The following is a 24,482-nucleotide window of genomic DNA, read 5'->3' as shown; positions in this document are numbered from 1 at the left end:
CAATAAACTGTACCACCTATTTTTACTAGGTAATTTATTTTCACCAGTTGTGTATGGTATTCAAGTGACTCATTCTGTATTTTTGAGTATTCAAGATATATGTAAGATGAGGGACACAAATGCCTGTTGAATCGCAAGCCTGATCCTGTAAGTTGACACTTCCCTACTGTATTTCTACTGATGTATTCTTACTAAAAATAAAACCCTGGAACACATGACAGCAGAATGATACCAAAACAATAGTCATATGACAAATCGCTCCACTTGTGGCTTCTTTGAAGAGCATATAGAAGACCACCATCTACCATTGATATCAGTGAAGTCTTTTACTACCTATTTTGCATGGTAATGGGCAATACGGTTTTACATTTGTAGTGAAAGAGTGAAGACTTACCAGGCATCAGTTCTATAAAATCAATCTGAAGGATAAAATCTCCAAGATTATACCCACAGCCAAAGGCAGTGGCTATAAGAGGTGAATTCCCCCCAATTCCAACATGCCATGGGATGTCAACCTTCATGGTTATAAAATTTCCCAGTCTTGCCAGACCCCTGTTTAATTACTTCTGCTTAAAAGTTAGTCATTTCACCTGAGGCAATGCTCTCCTTTCTCTTTACAGTTGCCACTACCTTGTATTTTCTCTTTCTGGCATATGACTCTCTTATGCCCCTTATAGGAAAAAAAAAAAGTCATCGTAGGCAGGCTGCAGAAGGATGGGAAACCAGACATAGAACATAGTCCTTAGGGAAGTAAACAATACCAGGGGCCTAGAACAGGATATCCCCTACAGACAGACATTTGTTTTGTAGTGGTAGCCACTAGAATACAACAAATGGCAAGAACTTCAGTCATTTAATTCTATCTCCCATCATGTGCCTGGTGCCTTTTAGCTACAGTGCTGGGAATATCAGTGCAATTCAAAGAGGGTTACTGACAGCTGTATTTCCTGTTGGCTGCCCTGGCCATCGCAGCCAGAGGCAACAGTTTTAAAGAAAGGAGTACTTGTCACATTGACATGCTTTGTGAGAAAAAGAGACTGGATGAAGGCACTAGTTTTCTGATTTATTCAGCCAGTCAAGCCTAATCAGTACACATAGAGATAGGCAATTCTGACATCTTGGAGACTGAGATTAACAGGTACAGCAGGAGTCATGAGGTGAGACGTATTGTCAGACTGCCTCACCCCTGTGTGAGGTACTTAGATCCAAGGGTTGTGCCTGCTATCAATTTCATGAAGAAAAGATTCTATGTATCACTGCAGTTGTACCTCCTTCCAACTAAAATGGAAGCGAATGGATCATTGCAGTGAATTCCACAAGAAACAAGGAAGTATCCTTTAAAAAATGCAAATTATTAGGGCTTACTAATCATACTTTTCATATATTCACTCTAGACAAGTTCACTTGCAACTAAACAGCAAGGCCAGTGAGTTTTCTTTGGAAAATGCCTCAGTCACTCAATGATTACCAGATGAAACACAAACCACAAATTCATAAACCAACATCCTTAGGTTATGCTGTATCTAGGTTCTCTTCTGCTGTCACCTGAGAACTCAAACCCTAACATTCTGACTCATTCCAAAGTGTCTGGGAGAAAAAATACACTAAACATGCTCTCCCCTCTGAAAAACACAAATAATTTATTCAGATAAACCTTTAAGAATGCTCTCAAGTATCACAGTATACTAGTGTACAATTAATGACAACTTCAGAAATCATGCTTTTGGTACAAAGCATAAATTTAACATTAAATACCACAAGATGATTTTTCATTACTTCAAGGAAGCTTATGATTGACAATAAACTTAAAAATAAATATTATCAGTATTCAGTACTCAATTTAATTTTTATATAGCTTCGAAAAACTCTGGATTGCTGGGAAACAATCTCTGTCTGAGAGCTGTCATAATCAGAAACATTCCTGGCTGAAGTAACACAATTCATGAGTGTACTTTTAAATTCTGTGAAAGTATTACTATCTTCCACAGAACAAGTGCATGATGATATCCCAGCACGCAATAAAATCAGTAAGTTGATTTCAGTCTCTTTTTCCCTGGTAACAATATTTCCTCAGGATTCTTGCTTTTTTGTTGGTTTATCTAAGTAGGGAGTGTTGTCCTGTAGCAGATCTTTCCTGGGTATGAGTACTGAAATAGAAAAAAAAACAACAAAAGAGTAAGACTACAATCTTATGGAAAATACTGGGAAAATACTATTTCAAATTCTAAAGGTGTTTTTACATTTACAAACAAAATATTCGGTTACTAAAATGAGGATCTGAACTTGTGGTAAGGAGCATCTATCTAGCATCTAGATATCTAAGACAAAATCATACTAAGATTTTACTTTCAGCTGGCTATAATAATGTTTTCCCATCTTCTTTTATAAGCATTGAAAATTTTGATATTAAGAAGCCATAATTGTTAAGCACGTACTGTTAGTTTGGTTATGGGTTAAAAGGGTAGTTATAAGAAATACAGTACTCAACGGTACCATAATACACCTATGTAAAGAGCACCACCCCCCAGGGGAAACGAGCCAGCCTGGACAGAACCGTAATGGGCCAATCAGGCGCCTTAACTTTCATGCAAATGAAGGATCCAAAAAGAAACCAATCCAAAGGGACAAAAAACAGGACAACAGGGGGCATCTGACCCACTGAACTGGTGCCGCTCCATCTGGAAGATCGGGGACATCCCCATTGTTTTTAACAATTATGACCACTCTGATGAGTTTAATGGGTACAATTTTGTAAAAATAAGTACATAATATGTATGCTTGGCAGCCAAAAATTAAATTTAGAATTAGCAGTGACTATTAGCAGGAATCCAGTTGAAAATGAAAGAGAAAACATTATTGTGCCATCGTTGTGTGTATAAAATGCCTCCTTGCCCACAGTGTGCAGTGAATAGCAAGAATAATCACAGGCTTTCACCTGTTGTTTCTGAGAGCTGTTTCATGGGGGAAGTGAAAAAAAAGGAGGCAATAAAGGACTTAAAAATCCATTAACAGCTTGATGAAAATGAGAAGTAATTGAAGAGAAGCCCATTGAAGATAATTAAACCAGAAAACGTCCCAGACTCAGGAAGCGCTGGCAGGTGTGAACAGCTGAAAGAGGTGCAAATTCACTTTGTCTGTTCCTATTCTTCAACTATTATCTGCCTGGAATCATCGTGGAAGACTTGACACTGGTCCAGACTTATCTTTGGCCTTGATTATAATTGCTGTTTTAAAGTTAAATGTTTTACCAAACCTAAAACTGAAAATTGGTACAAAACTTTCCAGACAACACTAAACAGAAGTAAAAGGAAACAATGTACACAGCTGAAGATTTCTTCTATTCTCTTACCACACAGCTGTATGCTGAGCCTACCTACTACTTCTCTTTTTGACTGCAAGACAAAAGAACTTCTAAACCAGGAATCAGGATTTCAAAATTTGATAAACTTTGCATTGAGGTAATCGCTATGTCACAAATTTTGCATTGAGGTAATCGCTATGTCACAAATCTTACACAGTATGAACTGAAAATGAAATTGTTGGAAAAAAGTTTTGGAAATGAACACTCAATCCTCAAAGAAAAAGCTTTTCTATGGTCAGTGTATATACTGCACTTGTTAATGCTCCTCAGGCAGCTCATCCCTGTTTGGTAGAGCAAACACTTCCAGACAGGTACAGTGGCTACTGCCTTTGGACATATGCTGACTGATCAGCCTGTACATGCATGCTGACTAGCTATCTAACTGCTAACTCTCCTAATACTTACAGCTAGTTAAGGGACATTAAAAGTAATCACTGCCTCTTTTCTACCAGCCTCCATACCTCAAAATATTTGTATGGAATCTTTGTACCTTGGAAACCTTCACCTGTCCTAGGTAGTGACATTAATGAATAGCTTATATTAAGAATTTTGCCAGAGAATAACAGACAGGCTATTTGCCTCACTATCCCTTTCCTTAGTTTCACATTCTATATTTATTTTCTAAACTGTAACATATTTAATGATCTTTTTAGCATGCAGGCTTACTCACCTATTTTGTCAGAATCTGTGTGAACCGCCTGAATAACAGAAGTTCTGAGAATCACTTCAACATCTGAAGCAATTTTAAGAAGCTAGTAATAAGGAATAAGGAATAAGAAGAGAGGAACAAGAGAGCAATTTGAATTATATGTGACTTTTTCTGAAGATATTTTCCATACCAGACAGCTATTCAAATAATAAAATCATTCAGTTTTACTACTCAGTTACTTATGTACAATGTATACATTGCTTTTGCCTTGGGGATCCTGGAATAACTTACAGGTTGACGTGTTTGACATGGAGCACATAGTGAGGGAAACTCTGGCTCAGTAACATACACCAGTACATACATCTATGTACCCAATTAAAACTGCAAACGAGTAAGGTGAAATGCAACTACAAAACCAATTAACTAGTTTCCAATGATCAAAGACACTCACTCATGCCTCAATAACATTCGACTTCCCATAGTGAAAGGGCAATCTCATTCTTTCAACACTACTGCTCCTGAAATAAGGAGACAAAAACAAGGGCAAAACATGACAAGAATTAAGAATTCTGAGTTTTCACAGTAGAACTGTGCAGAAACAAGGCACTACCTAAAGACTACATGAGGTATTAGTATTTAGCAAAAGGCCTAGAATTCCTTCTCTCACTAAGAGGATAAGCTGCAGCACCCTTGCTAGCTTTGCTGCACCATTAAGAGAAGCCTAATACTTGTTTGCCTGATATCTGTGTCAGAAGTAATGAAATTGCTCAAGTGAGACATTTCAGGAGACATGCTCACACTAGGAAGCAGCGTGTACCAACAGAAGTGGATCTTGGCAAAGGCTAGGGCTCAATACTTGCCATCCACACTGCATTTCTCATGCTCTTCCCTTTTAAGGGCTTGGAGCAGGTACCCTTCAGTTCCCCCTGCTTAGAGCCCATTAGCAGCCGGGCTGCATGCTCCTGAAGCACAGCTTCCTCTTCAGAGGAAGGGAAGAATTCCTCTTAAGGGAATTCTGCTAGTTGGTCTGACACTTTACATAACAAGAAAAGCCACAGGAAGTGGAACTAACCAAGGTAACTTCCTAAGTGCACTCCTGATCTGAACAAAAACTGGTGCATTAGATTTAGCTACCACATTTTTCATTCTGAAACTGTAGACAGTTACCTCAATCTCCTTATGTCACTGCAAGCTTGACATGTACAAGTACATACAAGTACTTATTGTCATATTAGAATACACTGTAGTTTTCTATTCTGGCTGGTCAATACTCCATTTTTTAGTTGCTCTCCAAAGCAGAACATTAACAGCATCACATTCATGCAAGCAAGTGCTCAAACATTCTCAAGTCCTGTATAAAACTTGGTTCAGTTCCTCTGCAACTAATTCTTTTCAGTGTGTACATGTAATAAATATGACAGCTTCTGTGATGTTCTAGGAGTGTGTAGCTGGGATGGAAGTCTAGTATTTCTTTCACTGACACAGTTAATCAAATATCAACTATCCCATATTAAAAAGTCACATATGTGTAATTTTTAGGTTGCCTAGAAAACAAATACAGATTTCAGAATTGCAGCAAATCTTTTTCCTGTACATCTATAAAAAAAAAACAACCCTGAACACATAACACAGCTAATCAGACAGTGGTAACACAAACACTGAGTATTATTACAGGAGGCTGATAACAAGCTGAAATTCAGGAACTCCTAACTAAAAGGTCAGAACTATTTACATTACTGTTCTGTGGCTGGCATGAGGAAAAGGTTTACATTTTATTTCTTCAAGGGAACAGATGTAGGCACTTTCTTCCAACCAGTGCCCAGTTACAATGTAAGGACAGTCTGATAAAAGGCTAAACAATAAGGACTAAGTTATTCAGTCTGTACGGATGTTAATAGCTAAAATTATCTAAAACACAGAAGTTCCCTTTCAGTTCAGAGTAATTGTCAGAAAAAACTGACTCAGCAAAAAGTGTTAAGGCAAAGGTAACCAACTTAGTGAATTAACAGAATGCTCCACTTTTAATGGATGGTAAGGAAAGAAGAAGCAAAAAAATCCCTGTAATATAATTAAGATATACTACATCTATACTACACTACAATAAATCATATTAATTTTGCTGGTTTTTGCCTTCCACAAAGACGCTGAGTCATTTGTGATAGTAACTCAGCAGGTTGTTTAATTTGTCTGTTTGTTTCTGTTTGCCCAAACAACAGTGAGCAGGTACATTTAAGTGACCACAGTACAGATATTATGAGCAAAGTATAAAATATTTACATGAAAATTGCTACTTCAAACATTATCCCATAGAATTTTATTATAAACTTTGAAATAATCATATTGAACTATCAGAACACACTTTCTACTTATGTACTTTTCTATGTACAAGATTCTATAACACAGTATTGATACTATTGGCGGTATCTATATATTTATAAACAAAGATCCATGTAGAAGTCTTTCTAAACCAACCTGGCTTTCATGATGTCTCAATCTGTTTACAGTGGTTTAGAGATCCTTTAAGCAAAAAACTAATTTCTAAATATTCATATGTGAAGTGGGAAAAAACCCCAAACAACAGAAAGCAATATAATACCTCATTAATCTTCTCTTCAGATGTCTCGTCTCGGTTATTTCTGAATTCTTCATTTATCTTTTGTCTTGCAGCTAAATAAAGCAAACAAAAAACTAAAGAGTGGACAAAAATTGTATTTTGAATTTGTCACTGCCCCAAAGGTAAGAATCTTAAGTCCTTTATGGCATAGTCCTGGGGCACCCTGATCAAAGTATTTAAATGAAAGACCTCCATATAATTCACATGATGTCATATTTTAAGTTGACTGGTATACAAATAAAATAAGATTCCCAATTTAGCATTTTGTATTGCATACACAAGGTACTAAAAAAGCAGGATTAATCCCTTGAGGAAAAACCACACATACAGAATTAATTAGTACAGCTAACTATGCTCTGGCTGGACTGAAGAGAAGTTAAAAAAAAAAAAAAGAAAGAAAAATATCTCCCAAGAAGATCAGGAACATTTTAAAAAGAAATGTTTCCCTTTCAAAATATGTGTGGAGTGCTTGAATATAAGGACTATTTTTTTGTTTCAAAATAAAGGGTATCTCGTTATGGACACACAAATTTTCCCAATTATTACTTGAAAATTGTGGGAGAAATTTGAAGAAAGATTATGTTAAGAATTATCTTTCTCTGTATTCCAAGAAGAAAGTTGCATGAATTACAGATAAGCACACACCACAGAAAACAAGTATCTCACCTTCAAGGGCTTTGATATCATTTTTAAAAACTTCTTGCCGTGTTCTGTGTAACAACTTAAAAAGCTTCAAAACCTGCCAATACAACATCAATAGAATTAACTTATTTGCTAGCAGGATTGTTAGTTAAAATGAACATGTTACAATTGAAAATGTTTTGGTTTAAATTTCATGTTCTTTCCATTCAGTACAGAATTTGATACAGAATCAGTATCTAAGAGGTTTTACTTAAATTCCTGATTAAAACACTTGCAGCCAAAGCTGATGTGATGTCATCAAAATCTTAGACAGGTCTAGATATTTCAAATTACCCTAAAATGCTGGCACCACATCCTAAATAATTATTTGGCATGATGGAAATAAAATCCTGAAAATACATTGACATAAGCATTTTTTAATGTGCCAATGTCAAATAAACCCAACAGAACTGGAATAACTCTAAAGGTCAAATTACTTGAAGGAATTATCAAGGTTCTATCAGTGCATACTCTCTAGCTATTGAAAAAGATAGAAAAAGAAATGGCTGAAGTATTCTCAGATAAAATTCTTCTACAGGTGGTGTGGCAAAACCAAAGCAAAGTCCTTCCCCTAAATACAATTCCAGGTCAGCAAACGAACACTTCAGTAAAAGCAAACACTCAGAAAGCTAGGATTTACAGTGCAGAGAAGACACACCTGAATATGTATGAAAATAAAACCCCCAGAGAATCACAGCTCACAGTCATGTGGTTGATCATTCATACAGACTGCAACGAATCACAGAAACTCTCAAATCCTTACGAGACTTTTTTGGTGTCTGCCAGAGACTGAAGCACCAGAAAAAAATAATCTTGAAAACAATATGCCTTTTGAAGCTCCTTCTAGTACTTCCTATCATGTTGTGGCATCTCTAGAGAGCACAGTTCCAAGTACTTCATAATACTTCTCTCACAATTAGTATTCCAAGTATTTTTTAGAAGGACAAGGAAGAAGCACAGGGCTGTAACTCAGAAAAAACCCAGCAAATGAACAGAGCCATGTTGCCTTTAACTGCACCATTCCCTAGATGGATGAATCTGTGGAAGGTAAACCCACAGAATTAAAACTCAACAAATAAACTTCTTGTTTTGCAGATATTCTAATATCCTAAAATTTCTATTCCCCACAGTATATTTGCCATCTTTTCAAACAGCAGATTAATATTACATGTGGTTTTATGTTGAACACATATACGGCAAAACCTAAAACTTTTTATGGTTCTTTTCAAGAATTTGTGAGCCATTTTCAGGCATCTTCCTACACACAGAGGAGTCTATAGGTTCTTCACAAGGGAAGAAGGAGGGGCAGGCACCAATCTCCTCTCTGGTATCCTGTGACAGGATTCAAGGGAACGGCCTGAAGTTGTGTCAGGGAACACTCAGGCTGGGTATCAGGAGAAGGTTCTTCACCCAAAAGGTGACTGGGCACTGAACAAGCTTCCCAGGTCAGTGGTCACAGCACCAGCCTGACAAGAGTTCAGGAGGCTTTTGCACAGCTCCCTCAGGCACACGGTGTGTGCACCGTCCTGGAGATGGTCCCATGCAAGACCAGGGGCTGGACTCCATCATTTCTGTGGCTCCCTTCCAACCAAGGATATTCTCTGGTTCAACTACTCCAAACCCCTCCTGGAAACTTTTCACTACGCCAGCCACAATGGTGAAAAGCTGAATTAGATGGTCTTGATCAGGATGTATTAATGCAGACACCTCTGACCTCTACAGCCACCTGCATTAACAGAGAGCTCCGCCAATACCTGTCGACTGCACTCCCAAAACTAGGCTTCAAGACATTTCCGAAAGAGGCACTGACAGGAAATTACACCGCAATAATGAAAGGGCTTATTAATTCTTAGGTCCCTGTTTTTCCCTGGCTTATTCTCGCGTGCATCTGGATGTATTTTACCCTCTGCTTATCACACTTCTCGCTTTCTTTTCCCGCAATAGCCTTTGCGCGCAAACCGCTACATTCCTTTACCTAGTTTTTTATCTTTCTTGTCCTGAAAGTCAATGTTTTTTGGCTCGACAAAAGCTACAAAGCTGCAACCTCCCGGCACAGACAGAGTACGTGTGTGTGTTTGTGTGTGTGTCACTCGCCTGCCCCCGGCTCCCCATGGCGCCCGCCGCCAGCACCGTCCCGCGCCGGAAGTGCCCCGCCGCCGGAAGTGCCCATCAGGGATGAGTCGCACCCTCCCGCGCTGCGCCGGTGCCACCGCCAATGCTGCCCCCCGGGGGCCGCCCGCCGCCGCCGCCGCCGTTCCGAGCAGCCCTTGTGCCCCTGCGGCGCTACCATGGCCGGCGGGGCTGAGGCGGCCTTCACGGACTCACTTTAGGGACTTCCAGCCCAGCCTGGAACGGACCACACGGGCCCATCTGCTCCAACGTCCCTGCTCAGGCAGAGACAGCCCAGAGCACATGGCACACGATTGTATCCAGACAGTTCCATCCCCACTGGGGAAGACTCCACAAATTATCTGGACAATCTGCTCCTGTACCCGCTCACCTGCAGAGTAAAGAAGTTCTTCCTCGTGTTCAGAGAAACTTCCTGTTTCAGAAACATCCATTTCTGTCCACTGTCCCTTGATCTGTTGCTGGGCATGGCTGAGAACAGCCTGGATCCTCCTCTGACCCCTTTCCTTTAAATACTCATAGACATTGATGAGGTCCCTCCCAGCTGTCTCGAAGCTGATCGGGCCCAGCTCCCACAGCCTTTCCTCAAAAGAGAGACGCTCCAGTGCCATCTTCACAGTCCTCCTCTGGACCCACTCCAGGAACTCCATGTCTCTCTTGTCCTGAGGAGCCCAGAACTGCACACAGCACTCCAGATGTGCCTCACCAGGGCACAGCAGAGGGGCAGGATCACCTCCCTTGAGCTGCTGGCAATGCTCTCCCTAATGCACCCCAGGGTCCCATTGGCCTTCTGGGCTACCCAGACAGTGCCCATCCTCGGTGTGCGAAGGTCTGGCAGGAGGCTGCCACTGCCTGCAGGAGGAGCTGAACAGGGTCCATAGCAGGCAGGCAGTGCCGCCCACAGGCTCCTCATTCCACTGGAGTGGTCAATGGCCCAGGGACTCCTGCCCTCCAAGGGGAGCCACAGTGGGGATGAGAGGCTGCTCCCTGCCCAGCACCCCCTGCCAGGGGCTGCACATCATTGCCCAGGATGGCACAAAAGCCAGTGTGTTATACTTCTTCTTCTGAAGAAAATTATAATTGTTTTAAATGGGTAACTGGACAGCCATCATTTTCTGTGTGACACCTAGAATGGCCAATAAATGATGATGTTTGCTGTTTCTTTAATTCAGTTTTTATTTTGCCAGACTTCCCTTTCTCTTGCAGTTAGAACAACCAACAGCAGTTCGGAATCCTTCCTTATCTTCTTTTCCAGTCTATTTTTTCACCATTTCAGAAGAAAAGTTGTGATTACAATTCCTTGTTTCTGTGCTTATCAGTAGTATCTCAGGATGTCTCCAGTTTCTAGGTATCCAGCTGTACTTAGAAGAGGCCAGTTGCACTTTTCAAGGAAACTTTTGGTTCTCAGGATCACTGCTGCTAAGCTGGCAGGCTTTTTTTCCGCTGGTATTATTCAACAGGCATATACTTTTGTTCAGTCATTTCCCCTCTCTAGGCAGGTCACTTTCTCAGCTGCTCACATTAAGCTCCTCACAGCCCTGGCTTGTCTTACTCACACCCTGACCAACCCAGCCTGGGCCTGGCCACATCATGGCCACGCTGGGTACATCTATAAAACTGAATTACCATTCTCGTGAAAAACAAACAAGCTTATAGTTCACTAACATATCATTCAGCATTAGCTAAAAGCAGCATAAGGATTTTTTGTGCAATCATCTTTACTACTCACTAGACCTCTAGCAGCAATACACAGTCTATTTAATCATTTAACAGCAGGTACATTGTAAGCCAATTAAAATATGGGAACACTAAACTATTACTCAATAATTTTAATATTTTTATTATTAATACTTACTTGTAAGCATCTATTAAATACTTTTTTTTAACTATGTAACTCAGAAAGAAACTTGATGTTAGCAGAAGTGATGTTTATTCATAATTTATTTCCAAGAATAATTATTGCAGATGTGAATTAATTAGATCTTTGAAACGAGGGTCTAATTCATTCATTATTTTATTCAAAATAATAAAATTTGCTATTTTCATGGTGAGACAAAAATATATGCTGAAGTCAACTATATGAAAAAAAAAGATTTTGCTTTTTTTGGAGAAACTTCTAAAACTTGTCTCTTTATGTCTTCTTTTAACATAGAAATATACTTTCTAATTAAATCCACAGCAGTGTTCACACGAATTGTTCATATATTTGCTGAATAACCTTGGTTGGACAACAATGTAATTCAAAGAAGTTTATCCCTGAAGCACTTCTTTTAATTGTCATAAAGCTCCAATACCATCTGTAGGACACATACATGTCAAAATACCTTAATCCCAGAACATCATCTAGGGAAGAGAATAAAATTTCATTGTTTAATGTACTTTTTCAGAGGTTTTTTTTTCAGGGTATTTAATGATAAATTATTTCAGAGTTACTACCAGAAATATATGACAAATTCTGCTCTTTTCGTAACATGTTCATGTAATCAGCTGCAGAACCATATTAGGTTTAAGCCACTTAGCAATATTTATTCTCTGCCTCCCTCCAAAATGCTTTCCTGTAACACTTTTGTCTAGCGACAAATATATATAAATATCTCTGTTAATATGCACCTAGACAAATCTTCAGAGAAATCAATCTATTTTTTTTTGGTGAAGTTTAGAAAATCATAGAATCTAGAATTGTCTGGGTTGGAAAGGACATTAAAGGTCATCTAGTTCCAATGCCTCTGCGATGGGCAGGGACACCTTTCACTAGACTGGGTCGCTCAGAGCTCCATCCAGCCTGGCCTTGAACACTTCCAGGGATTGGGCACCCACAGCTTCTCTGGGCAGCCTGTTCCAGTGCCTCACCATGCTCACAGTAAAGAATTTCTTCCTCACATCCAATTTAAACCTCCAGTATTGGAGTTTAAAGCCATTCCTCCTTGTCCTGTCACTGCACGCCCTTGTAAAAAATCTCCCTCCATCTTTATTGTAGGCTGCTTTCAGGTACTGCAAAGATGCAGTTAGGTCACTCTGAAGTCTTTTCTTTTCAAGGGTGAACAATTCAAATTCTCTCAGCCTGTCCTCATAGAAAAGGTGCTCTGTCACTCTGATTATTTTTGTGGCCTCTTCTGGGCTCTTTCCAACGGTTCCATGGCCTCCCTGTGCTGGGACCCCAGAGCTGGATGCAGGGTTCCAGGTGGGCTCTCACCAGAGCAGAGCAGAGGGGCAGAATCCCCTCCCTCCCCTGCTGCCCACGCTGCTCTGGATGCAGCCCAGGACACGTTTGGCTCTCTGGGCTGGGAGTGCCCATGGCTGGGTCATGTCCAGCCTCTCAGCCACCAGCACCCCCAAGTCCTTCTCACAGGGCTGCTCTCAATCTCCCAGCCTCTGCTGATAGCAGGGGTGGCCCTGACTCTGGTGCAGGACCTCTTACTTGGCCTTGAAAATTAAGCTTTGTTGATACTCTTTAAGGTTTGTGTTGGCTTTTTCCCCCCTGCTTTTTCATTTCTCCCATTTAATGACTGGTGCTATAGATATATATACAAAAACCATTTACAACTAGATGTACAGCTGTGTAACTTTGTGTTACTCTCTGAATTACTGCTTGGCTATACTGATTAGTTTGTTTCATAGTTACGAAATTACTTATGTACCGAAGGGCTGGCACATGAAACTGCCCTTCTGCAGGACCCTGATTCCAGGAGCACCAAACACCTGCAAACTTTGGTGGAAAAGCTAACCCAGCCCAGCCTGGTGCAGTCTTCAGGAGTTTGTCCCAAGAAATCACACAGATGTTTGGTTGGATTAGATAAATAATACTTCTGCCCAGAGCAGAACAGCCTCTCCCGGGACTGCACTACTTTTGTAGAGTCGCCTTTCACTTCCCAGCGGTGATCCCTGCGCGGAGCATGCAATAGCTCTTTCCCCCGGATCCCTCCGCGATTCCCGGGTCAGCGAGGGCGCGGCAGAGCGGTGGGCGGGGACCAGCGGGACAATGACAGGCGAAACCGCCAATCAGACGGGCGGACACCGCCAGGGGCCGGCGTTGGCCCAATGAGTGCCGAGGGGGCGTGGCCGTGGGGGAAGGCGGGGCTGAAGGCCGGCGGGAGCCGCGCGGGAGCCGCCGCCATGGCTGACGAGATCAGCAAGGCGCAGGCGGCCCGTCCCGGCGGGGACACCATCTTCGGGAAGATCATCCGCAAGGAGATCCCCGCCAACATAATCTACGAGGACGAGCAGGTGCGCGCTGTGCAGGGGCCGGGAGCGCCGTGGAGGCGCTCGGAAAAGCGGTGGGGCAGGCGGTGCGTCCCCGCCCTTCCCTGCGCCCTCCCCGGAGCTGCATTGGGCTCCTTGCCAAGGGTCGAGGGTTCTCGCAGCTGGTGTGGGAGGGTAGTGGTGAAACCTTTACCCTTGCGGGTTCGGGGCAGAGCACCCCAGCTGGCTGCTTTTGCAGGTCCCGATGTGCCTCTCAATAGCCTCACAGAGGTTATGCAGCTCTGCCTGCTGGGCTTTGGCAGAGAACCTCCGAGAGGGATTGCTGGTGCATCGCAGCACGTTAGGGTCGAAATTAGATAATTAGCTTAAGAAGAATTGCAGCGGTTATTCCCAGAATCCAACTGGTATTTAGTGTAAGATCTCCTGATCTTTGTTTTCCCCGCCCTTCAGATTGAAATACTGGAGCCCCATTAAGAGGGGCTTTTGCTTTTGAAATATAGGGATTATTCTCAGTGTTCAGTAGAGACTCGCTAAGGATGCAGTTTGTCAGATTTATGTGCTTAAAAATCATGCATAGCTTAAAACAGAGTTTTCTTAATAGATGGCAGAATTGTTGCAGTTGCCTTATGCTCTGAAGAATATTAGAAATGTTCACTGCTTTCTGAAAATCGTGCTTATGTTACTGCTCTGTGTTTATGTGAAGGTGTGTGTTCTTTCCCTAGCCGGGTCAAACCTGTGAGTTTTTTCATCAGCTGCGGTGGTTGCAGCAGAGTAAGCTGCGCAGTGCTTGATTAGGAATCAGGCCATTGACTTCGCTGAGTATAAACTGCTTTGACAGCCATTTGTGTGGAGTATTTTCTGGAAGTGTCATTACCTGCAGTGCACCACTTGGTTTTTACTTCAAAGTGCACAGAAATGTAGAACTTCTAGATTTCAGTTGACTGGTGGATGATCTTGAATTAGTTTTGTTGGCTTTATGGAGGTCTTTTTAGAGGTGGCTGGAAGTGTTAAAAGGAGAAAGGTAAGGAAAGTAATTAATAATTGACCTTCAGAGAAAGGGAACCACTGAAAAGTACAAAGTCTCTGTGGAATTATGCCTTATCACTGTTTTTCCAGTTGAATCTAAACTTCCCGAAATGAAATTTGGTTTCCCATGCACTCATGAATTTCTGTGATTGTGTTTTTTCCTTAATGCTACTTTGGCTTTCTGTATCATAGAAAACTATTTACTTCCAATCTTTTGCTCTTTAAATTCTTTGAGGCAGTTTGGCCATTTGCATTCTGCTTCTATGTGACTACATATAATAGAAAAGCTGATTACAAAATGGTCAGCTCTAAGTATGATTTATTTAATTTGGTGCAAACAGTTTTATTCATCACTTATATACTTACTGCCCTTCCCTGTTTGGAAGAAATGAGTAGTTTATCAGAAATTCAAACTGGATGTTATCTTCTTAATCATACCTTAAAACCAGATAGATTTGATGTAGAAGATAAGTTGCATAAAAGATTGATGCAAGTTGAGTTCGGCTTTTCACCAACTTTACTCTCGATTAAAGGCACATTTCTTTTCAGAATAAAAAAGAAGTATATTTGCACAGAAAATTAACTTTATTGATTCACAAAGAAAAGTATCTAGGAAATAAGCATTTTGAAGAATGTAGGTATGTATTTTTATGTATCCACTGTCTGTGACATAACCAGTTGCTACCAGGTGTTACGCTGTTGAACGTGATGGGAAAGTCAGAGATATCCTGCACTAATGCTGGCAGAGTACCTCCTGTGCATCTGCACATTTGTCGAGGTTCCAGTTGGAAGTCCCAGTTCTATGGTTGGCCATTTGTACAAGGAGACACAGTTTAATTTTCTCTTGCCTACTGGCAGTTCCTAATTTGATATTTAGGTGATTCATGCTGTGTATGATTGATTGTAGTTTTGGTATTTAGTCAAGGTTCAGCTAGTCGTTACAGACAGATGTTTGTATTTCTAAAGTGATGCCTTTCTTTTGATTTAAGCATGTCTGAAGCAAAGCTGGTTTTAATGCATTACTCTGAAATACTTGGTGCTGTTGAGAACAGAAGTCTAATATGGTCTCAATCACATAACTTCAGGATCTTTGGAATTGCCTTGTTGTCTTTGACCAAGGAAATATTCAGGAATAACTGGAAGTTGATAAGCAACTCTTTGCCATTTATTTTATTATAAAATAAAATAAAAAATAAAATAAAATTTAAAAAAGCATTAATGTACTTTTTATAGGCATGCATGCCAACAGCTCTACTAGTTGTTATGCATGTGTTGCAGTAAAAAATCTTGAACCTGATTGCATATTGCTTTACTGAGAAGGCTGTAGCTTTTAAACAGTACTTTACAAAGCAGTGATTTTTTTTCAATGGGTCTTGGTAAGTAGTGTTTTGTATTTAGAAATTAAAGGATGTAGAATAATATATCACTCAAGAAAATTTAACATCACTGCTTATGTTTTGAGATATCTGGTATGGCATATCTGGCTGAAGTATGTATTTAGTGGGGCATATTGATTTACTGAAACTCTTACCTTTCTCCAAAACAAACTGTATTTTATCTGCTTTCTGTTCCTCCAGTGCCTTGCGTTCCATGATATTTCACCCCAAGCTCCAACACATTTCTTAGTGATTCCTAAGAAGCCAATTGTCAGATTGTCTGAAGCAGAAGATTCTGATGAATCTGTAAGTACTCTAAAGGTTTTCTGTACAGCAAACTGTGCTTCTCATTACTCCATAATGTACTAGGCTCTCCCCTTTTTCCTCTTGACATTTCAAAGAGGCAAAGTAGTTTTCTGATAGTCTAATGCTTGTCCTCTAGCTTAAAAGATAATGGAGTTAAGGTTTTTCAGTAAAATTAGCCAGAGAAAGCAAAATATATCTGTGCATGTATTGTCCATGCAAAATGAATTGGTATTTGTTATTTAACAATCCTGATGTCTGTTTTCATTGTTTGCATGCAACAGTACTTACTCTAATATAGGCTTGGGGGTTTTTAGCAGGTCAAAAGGAAGGTTAGCTGAGAGGTGCTGAATATTTCATTTGTAATTAAAAACATCAAGGTCAAAGATTTTGTAAGCTTTACATGGTAAGATAAAGTTTCTTTTCCACCAGAATTATATATGTGTTCAGAAGAAGTAGTGGGGGCTTTAACCGTGAAGTAAATGTAGCTTCTATGACACTTTTGTTGTCTGTAACTGCCTGGCTTGAGAAAGATCAAAAGTTCTATTTTCCCCCTATATTATGTATAGGCAGTCTTCATAGTTTTCTTGGAAAGTCAGTTGCAGGCAGGCAACAATTTGAAGAGCAGTGGCTGAATTTCTGAGAATTAACTTAGTGGCTTATTGGTTCTCTGCTCTCATTCCTTCCCTTCCTGCCCTTTCCCCTTTTTTGTGTGTTTTCTGTTGGTTGTTTCTTTCTTTTTTTTTTTTCTTTCTCCTCCAGCTTCTCGGGCATTTAATGATTGTTGGCAAGAAGTGTGCTGCTAACCTGGGCCTGACCAATGGATTCCGGATGGTTGTGAATGAAGGGCCTGAGGGTGGGCAGTCTGTCTATCACGTACATCTCCATGTTCTGGGTGGTCGCCAGTTGGGCTGGCCTCCTGGCTAAGATTTGTACACCACAGGAGTTAACTGCATGCATACAAGTTACCACCAAATAGATTTAATATGTCGTCCATCAATCTGGCCACTGTTAGTGTATTGTTTTTTTTTTTAATGTGTGTCTACACAGGGTAATAAATGCTCTGAATAACATTCGCACAATAAAGATTAAGCATGTGGGAATCATCTCTGTCTGGTGTGCCTTACTGATGGAAACACATCTGAAGTTGAAATTATGTTCTCTGAAGTTTAAAGCACAAAACATGTTTCAGTCTGCTAACAAGTCTTCTGTAGGTACTGATTTGCCAAGGCATTCAAAATCTAAAGGTGCAAACATTTATCAGACTTTCATGTCCTCTGGGAAGAAATCTAAGCTTTTAGAATGTGGTATGTAAATATTTGTAAAGCCAATGTAGGCTGCTGCTGAAACTTCTAAAAAGTGAAATTCCAAACATGCTGTTCAAGGGCTGCGTCAGTACAGTATGTTGGGAGCAGACATTCTAAGGCTCCATTTTTCCACTGAGAATGGGTAAAATGATAGTCTTAATGGCAGCTGCTATAGTTCTGTAGTGCATGGGTGATTTTGATCAAATTGAGGACTTGAAATTAAAATACTGAACTGTTATAAGATGTTCAAGGCATTTCTTGGCATGTAAGCAGCATGATATAAAATGTATATGTGTATCTTTTAGATTCCAGATTTTAGTGAGCAAACCTTTCCGTTAATAGTACTTTCTCTGTTGCTGCATACAGTTGTTCATGCAACATGGTCATCAGATCTCCAAGACAAATTTTCTTGAAGTTAGGAGTACAGATGTGTCTGCCAGTGTAAAAATAGAGCACCTGTTCTTTCTAATAAAATTAAGTCACAACTGACTAGTTTTTATGACCAAGATAACCTATAAGCCTCAGATGCCTTGATAAAAGCTGGTTGCTTGTGAGCATCTAAAGTGTTAAAGAAATGTGGGACTGTATGTAAAGACTGTACAGGTAAAAGCAGTGAATTTTATTTTCTTTTCAGATATAACTTGAAAGTTTGGTAAAGCCATTTGAGTTCATTCAACCAGAAAATACTCTGTAAGTACTTCAGAATGTTCTGAGCTTTCAGAGTTTTACCCTAAGATGTGACTTAAACAGGAAAATCAGCTGGTGCTTCTGAAGAAGGTTGGTCTATAGTTGAGTTAGGAATAAACACATGGTTCTGTAGTGGTAGCATAAAGGCTCTTCTCTTGTTTAACTTGCATAGAAGTAAAGAAGAAAACCACCCAAACCCCAGAGGTACAGCATCCCTGAGTAGAAACTGAATGCATATCACAAGAATGAAGTATCACAAGCAGTCACAGTGGGGGTGCAGTAAAGGTTTGTGGCTGGCAAACTGGCTATCAGAATGAGTTCATGGAAGGCCCTTAAGGATGGTGAGATGAACTGTTGGCATCCACATATGGGAAAGGGCATGTGACATATGTGTACTGCTTTGACTTCCCTAATTTCTGTTGTATGTGTCCTTTTTACCAACCCTGGCATATGTGATTTGAAGCGTACTGGTGAAGTTTTCACAGTGGAACGCTGTATGAAAGTAACTTTGTAAAACTTCTGTTGCTTTACTTGGAATCTTGGGAGATATGTTTGCAGATCTATGCAGATATGTGCTTTGGGAAGGTAAAAAGACTTTGAAGTGAGGGCAGAACCACGAATCTTGCAAAGATAGCCATGAGGCCAGCTTGCTAACCAATTTAATTGTGCTTAGGTTTCAGATGAGTACCTTCTGGATTGATGCTCAAATGATTCTGAGGTCAGACCATGGTGTACTCATGTGGGAAAAATAAAATCAAAGGAAAACTCTTCCCTAATTTGTGCATGTAGGAAGTGGGAAAACTGGGCATTAGCTGAAACCTTCTGCCTCAAAATCACTTTCCTCTTTCCACAGTCCAAGACCAACCTCCTTGTCATCAGTTTTCTTCTGCTTGCATTGCTTTTACTTTTGTGGCAAGGTGATGACTCTAGTACCGCTAGTCTGTGATTTCTGAGGGCTCTTAACAAGAGATGTGTTAACTGCATCACAGGGAGACAGCAAACTTCATCTTAGGAAAAACCAGGGCAATGGGCATAAGAAAGTAATTAAACTACATGTCCTTTTACTCTACATTAGTGATAGATCTGAAACACCCAGTGGAAGACCTTGATCTCTCAAGTAGTCAAATGTTGTTGAATGACAAAAGCCTGTGAGCAATCCAAGGATTTCACCTGTATATAATCTTCTTTATAGGCTGAAGGTAGAAACAATTTACCTGACTTAAGTACAGGCTGATGTATAATCTGTGTCCACTTAATGGAATGATTGAGCTAGGCAACATCTAACATTAATCTCTGTAAACTCCCTGATGTATCAGGAGGTTGTTCCGGTTTATCAGAGATAGGAATGCAGTAGAGAATGTGTTTGGAAGCAACAGGGAGTTTTAATGTGGCTTGTCATTTCAGGAAGACTGCATTATTACTGTAAGCTGTAGTGGTTTCTGGTGGAATTTATGTCTAATCTTCCAGATAATCTGTTACATCACTGTTAATCAGAGACCACCTGACTATCTGAGAGCTACACTGCATGTGTGAAATTTATGTCAGTTTTTAAAATGTCAGATACTGAGTTTGAAGTAACACTTCCTAGGTATTGAAGTAACACTTCCTTTGAGTATTGAACTGTCCAGTTTTGTTGTGCCAAGCTGTCCACATGGACCCACGGAGTTCTTGAAAATCCCGTGACAGTAACAATTGCAGGTTTGGAAAGTCATCCTGACTGAGGCTACATTTGTCTTATTTTTACCTTTCTGTTTGCTGTTTTCTTGTGTGTTAGAACTCATTTTTGTGGACCACACTCAATTTTTGTGGCATTTCTCTCAGGAGCAGTGTGTTGATATTTTAGTTGATTGTGTTTATGTTTGCTCTGGATTTAAATACAAAGTTCTGTCTTGATTTATTTTCTGCTCCAGTTATAGGGGGGAAAACCAGCATTGCAACAATTCTTTTTACTTCTTAACAGATAGGAAATGTCTGGTAAACTGGCGAAATTTTATCTTGTTTTATCGTGACTTCCAGTTAATAATTTCTTTCTTTTTGAGAAACTATGGGTACTCCAGCTAGTTCACAGCTGAGCTTGAAAGAACTGGGGGAAAATCAAAATCTAGGCTAATGATGTTGTGCAGAGCTGTTTGTCAGTTTTGCCCATTAGGTATGTGCCCTATACCTGTCTGTCATCAGGGATTTGAAGAGGAAATGTGGTTTTTCATTGCACTGTGATGTGGTTAGACACAACATTTAGGTAATTACAGGGCTGACAGGTGGGAGAAAAAACTTGAGTCTGAACTAAAATTCAGTCTTTTATGTAGAAGTTGAAGAGGGAGTGATAATTTAAGGTGAAGTCTGAACTAAAATCCAGTCTTTTAGGTAGAAGTTGAAGAGGGAGTGATGATTTAAGGAGAAGTCACTGCTTTAGTAACTGGGTTAGGACCATGATTCTTTGGTGATAGGAAAGTTGAGAAATACTCCTTTTGATTGGGAAGCTTCAAGACTGCAAATTGTCCTGAGAAACAGAAGATCTTGAGAGAAAAAATATGTAGAGATTCCAGAAGAAAGAGACCACCTCTTCTCTATTTGTGGTAAAAGTGAAAAAGAACCGGCAATTCTGCGTGCAAGGGATAAAAACCGTAAGTATTGGCCAGTGCGGGTGGTTCTGTATGTTGGAAACCCAGCAACACCTATGAAGATTGTTGTACATGATGGTCTTGGAGGTCATTTCCAATCTTGATTCTGTGATTCTGACATGTTACAGAGTAGATGTGAACATGGTTAATTTAGTCTTGCTAAACTTGCTCAAAACACAGTCTCACTGGAGAGAATGCTCTTAGGATGTGAAGGATAAAGGGACAAAAACTGAGGCTGGAGCTGTAGTTGCTGACTCCTTTTTTGTGAAGGATTTGTAGTGTTGGTTTGTTTGAAGATCAAGGACTGGTCAGTCTCTTACAACAGACTTCAGTATCAGAGAAGACAGTTGAGAATAATTGTACTCCGAAACAATCAGGTATTTTCATTTTGTTGCCATGATATATGTACTTCTGTCAGATTTTCATAGAGCAGAATCATAGAATATCCTGAGTTTGAAAGGACCCATCAGGATCATGGACTCGTCGTGCTGTGCAGGACACCCCAAGAATCACCCCCTGTGCCTGAGAACATTGTCAAAAGGCTTCTTGAACTAGACAGGCTTGGTGCTGTGACTACTTTACCAGTTCCAAGCCACCCACTTGGTGAAAGATCTTTTCCTGATATCCAACCTAAATCTTCTCTGGCTCAGCTTCATGCCATATCCTCAGGACCAGTCACTGGTCATAAGAGTGAAGAGATTGGTCCCTGCCCCTCTGTTTTGCCCTGTGTGGATGTTGAAGACCCCAGTGAGGTCTCCCCTTATTCCCTCTCCTCCAGGCTGAACAGACCAAGTTACCTCAGCTGCTCCTCATACCGCTTCCTCTCCAGACCCTTCACCATCCTTGTGGCCCTGCTTTGGATGCTCTCCAGCAGCTTCATGTCTTCTTCATATCGTGGCACTTATAACTGCCCCCAGCACTCAAGGTGAGGCCTTGCCAGAGCAGAGCAGACTGGCACAATCCCCTCTCTTGCCTGGCTGCTGATGCTGGGCCTGATGCGCCCCAGGACACAGTTGGCCCTCCAGGCTGCCAGGGCACTGCTGACTTGTGTTCAACTCACCCTCGACCAGGACCCCCAGGACCCTTTGTGCAGCACTGCACTCCAGCCTCTTGTTCCGAGGTTTGTCCATACACCCAGGGTTGGCCCATCCCAGGGACAGAATGTGGAACTTGCCCTGGTAAAACTTCATAGGGTTGGGGTTGCTGATTGCCCAGCCCTCTGATTTGTCAAAGTCTCTGCAGAACCTCCCTCTCTGTACTTGAGGGACTTGACAGCTCCTCCCAATTTAGTGTTGTTGGCTAACTTAATATTCCTTTGAGTCCTCTGTCCAAGACATTTATGAAGATGTTGAAGAGAAGTATGCCTATTGAATTTTGTCAGTGTAAAAATTCTGTTATTGTAGAGAAGATAATAAATTTTCTAGAAACTTAATGAAACATCATACTGATATTTGAAAGATCTACACTATATGTGGAAAATTCCCATCCTTTTGGGTCATAGATGAGAAGGAGAGCATACTGCCTTGCTTTGTGGCTTGTATTTTGTAGAAAGCTCTAAACACCCGCAGAGTTGTATCCTCTTGCAAAATAGGAACAGGTCTGTCAGTTCATTCATGAAATACGCATCTGCTTCAGGTACTTTATTTTTCTTCTCAGAGAGTGCCAGTCTTTAAGTGCTGTTTTATGTAAGGAAGTATGATCAGTATTTTAGACAATGTCAGCTAGCACTTTCTGAGTTGGACCCACAGGCTTTAGTCTCTTACAAGGTCATTTATCCTTGCAGAGTGGAGATACTGCTTTATATCCCTATGCTTCTGTTTTATTCTTAGAGTAAGATTTAACCATAGTTTAGATGTGTGGCATGTACAGAATAGCAATTCCAGAAGCACAATTTCAGAAAGAAAATATCTGTGGGGAAAAGGAGAAGGAGAGGTTATAGGAAAAATCCTCTTTATTTTATTGCATGGCATAGTATATTTCTGTTTTTTCTCTCTGGGTACTTTGCTAAGGGCTCAGGTGTAGGAATCTGGAAGTGAAGCTCCTGAGCATGGTTGCTCTTTCATGGTATAGCTCCATGCTAGGTAGGGTGTCCCCCTGTCAGATAACTTTTTTGGCAAGCCAAGGGAAGCTCAGTGCCTTGATTTGCATCAAAACTTATCCACCTGTCCATAACGTTTATGATCTCTTGCACAGACCTGAGGTTCCAGTGAGCTATGGACAAACCTAACATCACAATACTTGGAATGCATTCAGTCATTAAGTTGCAAGTCATACTGCTAATAATATTCTTTATTTTATCTTCATTATATTTTCTGGAAAAGGATTTAACTTGATTTAATTTTTAGTCCTAAAGCAATATCCTGTAAGTTGTGTTTGGGTCTTAGTTTAGTTTATTTAGAACTGTTTGGTTTATGCTTGATGGAATTAATCAGCTCATTACTGCCTTTTTTGTAGTTAGAAAAACCTCATTTGATTCTTAATATTGTGGGGTTTTCTGTCATTTAGCAGCACGGCAGCATCCACAAAATTACTTCTGTTTTTATTCACAGTAGAGAAAAAACATGCATTTGCTTTTCCAGCTGTGACATGACAACATTCAAGTTTTGAATCAGAAGATGTGAAGTGAGAGTCATGGTACAGTTCACTTTCCGCTCTGAGGCACCTTGTTGATTTCATCTTGGTTTCCCTGGAGACTCCACTTATCTTTAAGTCATAAGCTAGCCTAGGGCCTTCCTCTGTTATTTCTGCACAAACAGAATGGAATTTCAGCTTCATGGCCAAACAAGATCCATTGGACTGTATCCAGTAGTTAGAATGCTTATTTATATTCAGTGAAGCTTAGCTTGGAGAAATGTGGAAAATACTATCGCTCTGGTCTAGATGTGTTGAACACTAACATGAGGATCAGGCTAATGTTTTGCAAAGGAAGATGGGAACAAAAAGAGGGTAGAATGATATTCCTGTATTTGAAGCTCAAGTTGTCTATCTCATAGTAACAGCATTTGGGATAGAATATGTGACTGCTTTAAGTGCTAAACATAGGATGCAGGGGTGGACATTTTTTAATAATTAGTGTTTTCCTTCAGACTGCTTTTCAATTAAAAGAAGAAAAAGTTCTGACTCTGTGACATGTGTCCTGATATTGCTGAGGTGATAGTATGTAACATCTTACTTTGTGTGTGAGTTACGCTGTAATCAAACTTGTCCTCTTTGAAAAATACAGGTAAACACAGACCTTTCTGGAGATAACCAGACCAAACAAATTGGTTCCTTGGACATTAAAGCACTTGTGTGTCAAGGATAGTGTTCTGTCTGAGGTTTTTGGATCTGGCTGAGCTACACATCTCTTTCATCTTTACTATCATTATCTTCAGACTTGAAAGAGAGGCCATGTGTGTTACAGAAACCATCTGCATAAGTAGAAGTGTCATTTTTATTGGAGAGAAATAAAAAATATTCATGACATTCTTCCAGACCTTTACAGCAGCACATTCATCTTTGTAAGAGGTTTCAGCTTAGACTGGTTATGA

The 24,482-nt window shown here is 40.4% G+C and overlaps 2 protein-coding genes across 2 annotated transcripts; one reads left to right on the top strand and one right to left on the bottom strand.

The window, feature by feature from the left end:
* Positions 1-1,616: 1,616 nt before the first annotated feature.
* LYRM7 (LYR motif containing 7) lies at positions 1,617-9,529 on the bottom strand. The gene is made up of 5 exons (XM_054652273.2): positions 9,400-9,529; positions 7,291-7,363; positions 6,607-6,677; positions 4,032-4,113; positions 1,617-2,147 (listed from the first exon to the last, which is right to left on the bottom strand). The coding sequence occupies exons 1-5, from the start codon at positions 9,415-9,417 to the stop codon at positions 2,071-2,073; spliced, it is 321 nt and encodes a 106-aa protein (XP_054508248.2). The 5' UTR covers positions 9,418-9,529; the 3' UTR covers positions 1,617-2,070.
* Positions 9,530-13,487: 3,958 nt separating this feature from the next.
* HINT1 (histidine triad nucleotide binding protein 1) lies at positions 13,488-17,443 on the top strand. Its single transcript, XM_054652126.2, has 3 exons — positions 13,488-13,656; positions 16,236-16,340; positions 17,100-17,443. The coding sequence occupies exons 1-3, from the start codon at positions 13,546-13,548 to the stop codon at positions 17,262-17,264; spliced, it is 381 nt and encodes a 126-aa protein (XP_054508101.1). The 5' UTR covers positions 13,488-13,545; the 3' UTR covers positions 17,265-17,443.
* The last annotated feature ends 7,039 nt before the right edge of the window (positions 17,444-24,482 follow it).

Source organism: Agelaius phoeniceus, chromosome Z (genome assembly GCF_051311805.1).
Source record: "Agelaius phoeniceus isolate bAgePho1 chromosome Z, bAgePho1.hap1, whole genome shotgun sequence".
NCBI classification, from domain to species: domain Eukaryota; kingdom Metazoa; phylum Chordata; class Aves; order Passeriformes; family Icteridae; genus Agelaius; species Agelaius phoeniceus.
Note: the sequence above shows the minus strand (reverse complement) of the source record. Positions and strands in the feature narration are given on the sequence as shown.